Below are 11,587 nucleotides of genomic sequence, written 5' to 3'. Positions count from 1 at the left end.
AGCTGTCTCTCCGCCGCCGCTGCAGCCGCCGGGATATCCTGCCTCGCTCCGCCGCTGCGCAGCGCGGAGCCCTCCACCCGCCCCGCTCCCCACCGCGCAGAGCCCCCCCCCGCCCAGCCCCCGGCCGGCCCCCGCCCCCCCGCCCGGAGCGGCACCACCACAACAAAAAAGCCCCGCCGGGGGCCGCCTGCCTGCGCCGGGGCTGTGCCGGCGCCCCATGAGCGCCGGGCGAACAGGTGCCGAGTGACCCGGGCGGCCCCGGCCCGGCTCGGCCCGGCCCGGCTCGGCTCGGGGGTGCCGCGTGCGCGCGGTGCCGGGGGGACGATGGAGAGCGGCGACCGGGACATGTACCGGCAGTTCCAGGACTGGTGCCTCCGGACTTACGGGGACTCGGGCAAAACCAAGACGGTGACCCGTAAAAAATACGAGCGGATCGTCCAGCTGCTGAACGGCTCCGAGTCGAGCTCCACGGATAACGCCAAATTCAAATTCTGGGTCAAATCTAAAGGCTTCCAGCTCGGCGACTCGGACGAGGTCAGTGGTGGTGCTGGAGGAGGGAAGCAAGTGCTGTACGTGCCAGTCAAAACCACGGTTAGTAGAGAATCGTCTTCTTGTTCTATGTCGGCCGCCGCAGCCCGCTCCGGGAGCGGGGGGAGCCGCAGCCACAGTTGGCTCCTTCCTCCCTCTCCCCCGAGTCATCATCACCATGTCGCGCCCGCCTGTCACATCCCCACCGCCGCGCTCTTTGTGGGCCCGAGCGAGCGATCACGCGCGGAACACACCCGCCGGTCCCCGCAGCCGCTCTCGTCGCCGCCGTCGCCCCCCGTCCCCCCCGGCCGCTGCGGAGCGGAGCGGCGGTAGTTCGGGGAGGGCCATTGTCCCGCCGCCCGCCCGGCCATTGTGCCCGGCCTCGGGCACCACCGATGCGCGGGGCAGGCGCCGTGCACGGCTCGGCCGGGGCTTTCCCCGGGATGTCTGTAGCGGCGAGGGGGGAGGGAAGGAGAGGGGGGGGGTCGTGGTTTTTTTTTTTTTTTTTTTTTTTTTTTTTTTTTTTTATTTATTGTTAGACCGCAGCCCTCGGAACGGCGAGCAGCGGGAGCGTGCGCCTGGCCGCCTACGGTGCTAGGAGCCGCGGCGGGGAGAGGATGCTCAACAAAGGGAGATGGGGTTCCGCATGACCAAATGGTGTCTCTCGGTGCTCTGGTCGGGATTGCGCGATGTTCGCAGCCACACAGCCTGCGCTCGGCCGCTGCCAGCCCCCGGCGGGATGCGGGGCCGCAGAGCGGGGCGCGGGGCTGACAGCGGGAGAGCTATTATGTTGGCTGGTGGCAGCAGCTACAGATTTTCCTATGTAAGAAGATGGGAACGGTTGGCTACAAGTAGGTTTTGCCTATTGAACTCTCTTAACGTCTCGTTATTCTGACTTCTTACACTCCGGGTCACGCAAGCTAAGCTTCTTTTGTCTATGTGCGGGGCGGAGGGCGGAGGGGGGGGGGGCGGCTGCGAAAGGAAACCCGGCAATTAAAAATATCCCTGCCCGGGCACCGGCGTGGCCGAGCGCCGTTCGTTCGCCGGTTCGGTGGCAGCCCGGCGGCGGTGGGCGGCGCGGCCAACGGGGCTCCGTGGAAGCGTTCTGGGTCTGGCCGTGACGTAGCTGCCGGGGAGGGAAGGAGCCCGGGCATCCCTTGGCAGCATCGCCCGCTGACTGCGGGGAGGCCGAGGTGGGAGATTCGTCGTCGGGAGTTCATAAATACGAAGATTGAAAGAGAAGGGGAAGCACCGGAGGGAGTCTGATCCCTCTCGGTGGCTTCCGTGCGCTGCCGCGTTCTAGGCGTGCCTATGGAGCCGGGCGCTGGGCCATCCCCTTTGGTCTGCCGGGGGATTGGCTGCTAACCTCACCCCCCAGCAGGTGCCACAGACAAAATGTAATTTGCAGTGAAATTTGACAACAAGCAGAATGAAAAGTTGTCCACAACCGAAGTCTCAATTTAGGTTGCTATTTTTTAATATCTCTTCTGCTTAACAGTAATAACGATTTTGGAGAGTCAGCAAGCAAGATCTTTTAATCCTAAGACCATTCTTTACCATGGAGAGTTCAAAGATATAAGCAGTCATATTTTTGAGAGTAAAATTGTACTGACTGCCCTACTAAACAAAAAGGCTACCCTACATTCTACAACACAGAGTGTAAAAATGAAGGGCTTACCTGGGCTTCTGACACACAAGATTCAGATGATCAGCTTGTATATTTTCTCTCACTTTTGCCTGTCCATGGGAGCATGGAGCACCCACCTCGCATCCCTTCTTCTATTTTATTTGCAGGTCAAATTCTCTTTTTTTTTTTTTTTTTTTTTTTTTTTTTTTTCCCTTCAGCTATCTTAGTAAGAGGTTGAGCACCTCTTACTAAGAGGGCTCACCTTTGTTCATTTGGAGGATCACACCCTCAACATTGGTGCATATCCCTATAAATGCATATACGCGTACTGATACTTGTATGGAAATAACTACCTCAGAATCACAGAATCTTTTGGGTTGGAAGGGCCCCTTAAAGGTCACGTAGTCCAACTCCCCTCCAATAAACAGGGACACATACAGCTTGATCAGGTTGCTTAGAGCCTGTTTCAGCCTTCCTTGGCTGTCCTCAGGAATGGGGCATCCACAACCTCTCTGGCAGACCTAGTGCCTCATTATCCTTATTGTAAAAAAATGTCTTCCTTATATGCAATCTAAATCTCTCCTGTTTTAGTTTGAAACCATTTCTGCTTGTCCTATCACCACAGACCCTGCTAAAGACTCTGTCCCTTTCCTTCTTATTGCCTCCCTTTAGATACTGAAAGGCTGCTCTCAAGTCTCCCCGGAGCCTTCTCTTCTCCAGGCTGAACAGCCCCAGCCTGTCCTCGTAGGGGAGGTTCTCCACCCCTTGGATTATTTGTGTGGCTCTCCTCTAGATGAGCTCCAAAGATCCTCCTGAACTGCAGACTCCATATCTGGATGCAGTACTCCAGAAGAGGCCTTACCAGCACAGTGTAGAGAGGCAGAATCATCTCCCTCACACTGCTGGCCATGCTTCTTTTTATAAACATTGATCAGATGCCCTCTCCGTCTTCTTTTCTCATGGCTGAACAGACCCAGGTCACTCAGCCTTTCCTTTTTGATGCGGCCCAGGATACGGTGGTCTTTCTGTGCTGTGAGGGCGCACTGTTGGCTCATTTCCAGCTTCCCACCTACCAGTACTCCCAAGTCCTTTTTGGCAGGGCTGTGCTCCATCCTTACATCCCCCAGCTTGTACTGATACTGGGGGTTGCTACAACCCAGGTGCAAAACCTTACACTTGGATTTGTTGAGTCTGATGATATTCACTTGGGCCCACATCTCAAGCCTGTCTAGGTCTCTCTGGATGGCATCCCATCCCATAGACATGTTGAACACATTTCACGGTTGGCATCATCTGCAAACTTGCTGAGGGTGCACTTGATCCCACTGTCAACATAACTGATGAAGATATTAAAGAGCATGGGACTCAGTACTGATCCCTGAGGGACAACATTTGTCCCCAGTCCCCCTTTAGACATTGAGCCATTGACCACCACTCTACGGGTATGATCTCACAACCAGTTCCTCGTTCATCAAACAGTCCACACATCATATCCGTATCTTTCCAATCCAGAGAGAAAGATATTAAAGATGTGTCAGAGGCCTTTCTGAAGTCCAGATAGATGACATCAGTAGCTTTTCCCTTCTCCATTGATGGAGTTACACTATCATAAAAAGCAACAGGGTTGGTCAGGGAGTGCCTGCCCTTGGTGAAGCCATGCTGGTTATCCATATCACCTCCCTCTCTTCTATGTGCCTTAGCAGAGCTTCCAGGAGGATCTGCTCCATGATCTTCCATGGCACTGAGGTGAGGCTGACAGGTCAGTAGTTTCCAGGCTCATCCTTTCTACCCTTCTTAAAAATGAAATTGATATTGCTTTATTTCCAGGCACCAGGGACTCCAGCTGGCTGCCTTGACTTTTCAAATATAGTTGGAATAGTTAAGTAACCAAGCAGGCATCATAATAAAAGCAAGGAAGGAAAGTTAGCATGACATATCCTTTAGGAATTTCAGAATATTTGCATGTTAATTAAACAAGGACATACAAACCCTTACAGAAAAGGACTTGCATTTAGGAAAAAAAATCCTCCTTTCTTCTGCTATCCAGGACTAATCCATTGTCCAACATAAGAGACCACACTCAGCACTCTTACACAACAGACAGCTCTGAGAAATAAATGCCTCCTAAAACCATGGAACCAGCGTTAGTGTCCACCCACACAAGGCAGAGGAGGTGTTTATGCAGACCTGTGGTGTAGCAGATCTTTGTGTGAGGTGCTGGCTGTGCCCAGAGCAGGGCTGCAGCCCCTGTCCCACTGGTATGTCTTCCACTGGTGTGCACAGGGTGGGATTTCACCCAGCCAGAAATGACATGTACAGGAGGAAAAATGGAGTTTTCACTGGACAGTAATTGTTGGTAAGCCTTTAAAGCCCATTCTCTCTTTCCTTTGACTCTTACGAATTATTTAAGAGTTTATCAATTTACAGTAATTTAGAGACATCCCTACTGTTCTTTTTTCATACCTATTTTATTGTGTACAGTTGTGTTTGTTCAGAGAGAGCCGCAAACGGAATCAGATCCCCAAACTGTGACTCCCTCCCTCGTCCTCTCCCTCTTCTGTGCATCACTTGATCTCACCATAGGTAAAAGCAATTTCAATTTAATATTAATCACCACTGGCAGCACAAGCACTCCCCCTGCAATAACAGGATGGATGAAATTACGAGTTGGACTCTAAAGTCACAAGCTGGTCAAAAACAAGAAAATAATATTGAAATACTTTCCTAGGAATTATTCTCTCCTTGAAGCTTTAAGATTTGCTGCTCAGCTTTGCTGTCAGCCAGAGAGATTTGCTCCTGATGGTGCTGTAATCCACTGCTGCTGGTAATTAGACATCATTACTGCTGCGTTAAAGGGAAAGAGAGAAGGAGAGAGGACAGGCTGGGGCTAATTAACTACTTGATTCTAATGAAAGAAAGAGAGCCTGATAGCAACTGGGAGGTTGCACCGGAACAGGCTGGATGTACAACACAGGCTTAATTGAAGCAAGGGTATCTTGTAGCCTCACAGTAGCTGGGCTTGGTGTACTTACATATTCTGCGGACATGAGCAGGCTAGGATTTATTCTGCTGTTTCCTCCTCTGGTTGGGAAGGAGCTCCGAATCACAGGCCTGCCTTAAATACCAAGTTTAAGCATGCCAGCAAAGAGAATGGATGGTTGATTATGTGTTGGCTTCATCTATTTTCACATTTGGACTCCTCAAAAGCAACAGGAACAGATCAATTTTTGAATGTTCACATCCCTCTGTGGCCTAGGAGATGCACTGTTGGTCACCAAGCAACAACAGCCCCTGCAAAACAGCCATTTTAGGTCTAGAGTGGGACAGCACACAGTGCAGCATTTGTATCTGCAACTTGGCGAACATCTTGCTTTGCTACTTTTCTGATTGCTGCTATTATCATCCTGTATTTTCTTTCATTAGGCCCAGGTTGTGCTTTATGAGAACAGTGAGATGATGCCTGGCTCAGGCACACTGCATGCACGTGCTGAGCCAACAAATATGCCAAATGCCTGGCAGCTATTGCTATCAGATTTTAATGGGTGGTGCTCCCAAACATAAGGATGTGTGGAATTAATACTACTAGTATAGCATCTTACCAAACTGTATACATGACTTTTATGGTTAATTTTTTTTTTTTTTTTTTTTTTTTTTTTTTATAATTTTTTTACTATAAATTATAAATTATTTGCCAATGGGAAAAAAAAAAAAAAAAAAAAAAGTAACTTCTCTTTCTCTTGTTTTGCATCTTCCATAGACATAAATATGAGTCCTAAGGTCAGTACTGATGCACAGATAAGTTACAAAATAATGGCCCAACCAGGTTCTAAGCAGAACTTATCTTCAAAATAGAATGGCCTAAAATGATTGAGATACAATTCTGACACAGAACACACAGTGTATTAGCAAACTAGTAGAATATAACCTCAAATGCCAGGTTCAGATTGTTTTTATGCTATTTTTACTTTGGAATGATTCCACAGACTTCAACAAAATCCCATGCTTAATGTACATTTTTTCCTGTGTCTTCTTTTATTATTTTCCAGTAATAGGCCATATAGAATGGCCTTTCATTCAGAAACCACATTTTGTCCAGCAGGACCTGGCACCTCCTGGACTGTCATGCGCAGAACAGTGAGGCCCAACACACACAGGGCTGTGCTACTGAATCTGATTACAGGATTTAGGGCTTACAAATTATAGGCCAGTCAGGTCTGTGGAGCAGGGTGTATCCCAGCCCACCTCGTGCTCAGTTGGTGATGAGGGACAGTGATGGGCACATGAGTTTACGGTTCATTTGATTTTACATAAATTAGTTTTCTTATGAATGATATTGTATCAGAAACAGACCACAGTATAGAATAGCTATATGTCAAAATATGGTGCTTTAAATTATCTTCTGTTTTAAAATGTGCTTAGCATTTGGGGGAATTTTATAGCAATCTGAAAATACAGATTTGCTTTGCTGAATTTCTCTCTGGTATTTTAGCCATCAGTATCAAAAAGAAAGAAAAGGGCTCGTCAAACATGTATTGGTAGCTCTGCAGTCTACTGAACTGCTAACACATACCGGGAGTTAGTGCCACAGAAAGGTGACGCTGAGAGTGAGTTGTGATTTATCCCAGGGTACGTTTCCACAGTAGTTTACAGTCCTATTAAATGCACTTTCTGGGCTCAGCAGCCGTATTCAAGCCCTGCCGCATCCGTCTCATTTTCCTGACAGCCACACTTTCCCTGTTCAGGTCTCCAGAGCTCCTCAGTTACCCATGCCTTCCATCCTGCCATTCTCAGGCCTCCCTACGGGCTCTGTGAGGAGGGAGGCTGGTGAATCAGATGGGTAGTGCTGGAAAATGGTCCTAGCAGATGGAACAAAACCGGTTTATACTTGGCAATTCTTGATGTAGGCATTCAGCTCAGTGTTCCTGAATTAAGAGAATAACTCTGTCCTGAAACTGAAAAATGTTAGAGGCCATATGTAAGATGCTATTTCCACGTGTGTGTGTGACAGAGGTAATGGAAGAGGAGGATTTGAGATTTTGTAGTAAAAACGTTGAGCTAGAATTTTCCAAAGAGCCAAAGAGAGTCAGTTTTTGAAGGAGGAATCATTTAAAGTGCTCCTTCTGTAATACTAGTAAATACGAGGTAGCAAGGTGTTGTTTCTGTAGCTACACAGCTATAAGATCAGTAAGAAATGTAAGAAGGCATTTGCTAGTAAGTCATACCTGGAATGAGGAGATACGTACCGGTACAACCAATTGGTAATTTGTCTAATTTTTAAATGGTGATAATTTGAAAACAAAATATCTAATTTTTGGGGTGTTCACCATTGTTCTTGTTCAGCGCTCTAGACAGGAAGGAGATGCAATTCATGTAGAGAGAGCACTCCCCATGAGCAGGGAAGAAGGCCCATGCTGGACAGTGCCTGAGTTAACAATTCAAATTTAATTTTACACTACAGAAATATATAAAAATTGGCTGTTGTCAAACCCTAAGTTTTGGTCTGCTGTTCAAAGGAGGCAACTATCAGCTTTGCTTTTGGTCTAAACGAAGCTATTTGGATCCTGGTATTTTCCAGCACACATGACACAGCTCTTGAGAGCTTGCTGGTAACAAAGGAAGATAACAAGCAGGGCAAATGTTGAACAGAGATATAAATGAGATTGGTGTGGAGAAAGATCATGACATAGCATGCCAGGATACATGGATCTCCAGGAAGATCCTATTAGATTCTGCAACTTTCCATGTACCACAAAGTACAGGAATCATTTACTCTTTGTTGCATAGGTGACCCTGATCAACAAGGTTCCAAAATGAACTTCATAGAACATAAAAGATGCTTTGATCTTGAATATGTCATTTTAGATCCATCAGAGGCCTCCTTGGCTTTAAAAAACTCAAGGGATGATACTAGATGGTGCATGGAAGTTGCTGCCCTACAGCAGCAATGAATGAGATTCCTGAAGCTTTCTTAAATTGCCTTTTTGTTCTGCTTAAGCAGATGAAACTCACAGCCCCACATTTCCACCAGCAAGGTATTTTTAATGGCTTGTGAACATAAAATACCTAGGTAGACTAGAAAGACTTGCTACAAGCTATAGCATTGGACATTTTTCTGGATGCAATGGACTTCCTCAGAGATTATAACTTTAAGCATAAACAGTTGTCCAGGTTTCTAACTGCTTATTCAATAACTGCAAACCTCAAAGCCTGACAGTTACTCTATGCATGTTACTACGTGATTAAAGCTAGTTGCTGACAGTGAATGGTAGGATCTGAACCACTTACTTGTATTTGCGGATACTCCTCAATTTAACAGGTTATTGGTAGTGAACTTTTTACATAATAAATCTAATCTATGGAAGCCTTGACCTCAAATGAAGACTTTTTTTTTTCTTTTTTCCCAGAAATATGTATTCTGTAACAGGTTGGAAGGACAGTTTTTATTAAATGATCCACTGGAGCTCAAGACAAAAGTCATTCCGCTTTTTTGACTTGAGAAGTTGTAATTAGGTTCCACTAGGAAATGAGAGGTTTTATGTCTTTATATTGCCAGTAAGGTCTGCGTGTCTGAAATTTCTGTTAGTTTTTTTACTCCTGAGTTTTTAACACAATGACAGATGGATACTTTAATATTTTGACTGTACTTCAAAAAAGAAAGAAAAAAAAAGCAATGAGGCCACTTGTACTTAAATAACATATTGCTCTAGCTCACCATACAAGTTTTACATGAATAAGTGTTGGAATTGTTCTCATTGTCACCTATGGACTTACATGTGGACTACTAGCAATATGCCAAATGGATTTTGTAGAGAACTTTTGTTCAAGGCTGATCCAGAGCTGACGGAGCTGCCATTAAATTGTGACCTATCTGTAGGATAAAGCAGAACTGTATTGATACATGAGAAATCAGACTTATGAATGATGAGTAACCTGAGCTAACGGAAGATGAATAATTATACAACTATTTGGTACATCAAGAGAAGAACAGCTAAAGTATGGCCTGAGATTTTAGCAGACAAGGAAGACAATCAAAGAGGATAAAAAGGTTTCACAAAACTTAATTTTTCTGCGCATATTTTCTCTGTTATGAGTAATGAGGAAATATGTTTTCTTGGTTTACATTTTTCAGATGGTGAAACTGAAAAATTATCATACACAGAGGAACAAAGAAAAAGGTGATGGTGAATTGATATATTAAATTGCAGTAAATCACCAGGGCACTGAACACTGAAGAACTCAAGAATGAAGTAACCAAAATATTATTAAAATATATCACTTGCCACTACATGCAGTGATAATACTGGAGGATAGTCAAAATGTATTGGAAAGAGAAAAAGAGAGGTGGTAGAAATAACAGACCTCTGAACCATATTTCAACACTAGAAAAACAATCAATAAGAAAATCATTAATAGTAGAGCTGTTATGTGTCAATATTAACCGCACCTGGTTGATGCAACTAGTTTAGATTTTGTAAGGTTAATTACATTCCTCTTATCTCATATTCAGAGGTAATTTTCAGGTGAAAATTTGGTTCTGTCTTCCTGCTGAAATGAAAACAGTCTGATATTGGCTTTACTAAAGTTAGGTTGAAAATCTGTGATGACAACTTAAAGTGGTGAAAAGTTGGAAAACTTTTTTAGAAAGTGACAGAGCTGTACAAATGTAGTTCAGTGTGCACACATGCACATAGATAGATACCAAGAGTACTGATAGAACCCAGACAAAAAGGTTTCAACACCAAATGGAGATAGAAATTAATTAGATTAAGAAAGTTAAGGAAGAGTCAGGAAAGAGAATAGAAATACCATAACAAACGACAAAAGAAGAAATTATGGCAGGCAGTTCCCCCCAGACCATTGCCAGGTAATTTACATCTCATGCCACTGTGGTACTAGCTTTTTGAAAAGAACAAAAGATTTCACTCTTTTCAATCACATTGAAAATGTACAGATTTATCATAACATCTCAAGGGAAATATTTAGGAATAATTTTGAACAAATCTATGCATGCATATCATAAATAAGTATACCATTAGAAAAGTATGGAGAATTATATGGAAAACTTATTCTTCTCATTAAATAAATGATATGCCCTTGCCTTTAGTAACACATTTAGTATATTTACCTCAACACTAAAAGGCCAAGATATATGAAAGTTCCAGGGAAAGTATCTAAGATAATTAAACAAAAGGGGCACTTCCAAATGAAACACATTTGAATTGGCCATATCACAGATGAGATTTAAGAGAAAATGCACAATGGAAAAAAGATCTGCAAAATGGTAGAGAAAAATTGAGAGAAATGGTGTGGTGTAAAGACTGATGAACAGCAGAAAGAAAATTCAGCAGGTGCCCTTTTTAATCCCATTCCGTCCCCTGAGACTCATTTGACAACTATGTTAATAGGAAAATTCAAAGTTAGGCCATTGTTTCATAACCTTAGTGTTGGGGATGAAAGTCTGCATTGCATCCCTAGGAGAAACTTTAACTGATTCAGCAAAAGCCTCTTCCAAGGAGTTTACAAGACAGTGATAGTTCTGTGGCTCTTGTAAGGATTCTTTATATCAGTTCAGCTATCCTGGCTGGAGCAGAATAGGACAAGGTGACGTTTCAGTCCTTCCTTCTCTGTTTCCTTGGAAGTGTTGACATGCTGATGGCACTCCACCTGTGTCACCTGGAGGCAGGCAGCAGCTCTCCGTGTGTTTTCCCACAGAGCACTCCAGTCTATGTAGTCAAGACGAGGAAAGAGTCATAGGGTGCGGTGGAAACCCAGCATGTTCCCACATCCTTCTCCTTTGTGCTGAAATTTGGTATTGCTGGCAGTCTTAACCATCATGTTCTGGCTTCATGTTCCATAAATGGATTAGCAAGATTTTGGTATGTTTTCTTATGTTGGTTGAGGCTAACAGAGGAAAATAATTTGGTCATTAGTGCACAATGCAGTGTGATGTGTTGTATTTTGTTAAAGGATTTATTTGTTTACTTGTTAATTACTGAGCTCTGAAACATCTTTTACCGAATCCCTTGGAGACTGGGACTGGATGGTTTGTTGGTCAGCCTGACAGTGGCAGTTTCTGTGGCTTGTTGACGTAGGGCTATTAGTAGTCTGGAAAAAGGAAGCAGACTGACAAATGTCTGAGCTCCAGTACAGACCTATGTGGATCAGTGTATGAGATTACAGTGATTTATACAGAAAGTTTTCAATTAACCATCTCCATTTTCCAATTTACTTGTGATGAAAAGAAACATGCTGGTTTCACCTTCACATTTTTGCCTACTCGCACAAGCATTTTTTGCTGGCTCTTTTTACAACTATTACCAAACTCCTACTAGGGCAGAAAGGAAAAAACAAGAACACACAGAGTTATTAGAGAATTATTTATAAGCATGAGAGAAAAATCATTCATTCAAGAAATGTAATTTCTGGATGACT

The 11,587-nt window shown here is 44.4% G+C and overlaps 1 protein-coding gene across 4 annotated transcripts in view; it reads left to right on the top strand.

Moving 5' to 3' along the window:
• The first annotated feature begins 324 nt into the window (after window positions 1–324).
• Window positions 325–11,587, top strand: part of NOL4 (nucleolar protein 4) — a 186,128-nt gene continuing 174,865 nt past the window's right edge. For all 4 annotated transcript variants that reach the window (XM_042869416.1, XM_042869415.1, XM_042869414.1 and 1 more), the window contains exon 1: window positions 325–591. In XM_042869416.1, the coding sequence (XP_042725350.1) occupies window positions 325–591 (267 nt within the window). The remainder of the gene's footprint in view (window positions 592–11,587) is intronic.

The sequence above is a fragment of the Lagopus leucura genome, unplaced genomic scaffold (genome assembly GCF_019238085.1).
Source record: "Lagopus leucura isolate 7727_CA_CO unplaced genomic scaffold, USGS_WTPT01 Super-Scaffold_100002, whole genome shotgun sequence".
NCBI lineage: Eukaryota > Metazoa > Chordata > Aves > Galliformes > Phasianidae > Lagopus > Lagopus leucura.
This window is presented reverse-complemented; position numbering and strand designations above follow the sequence as displayed.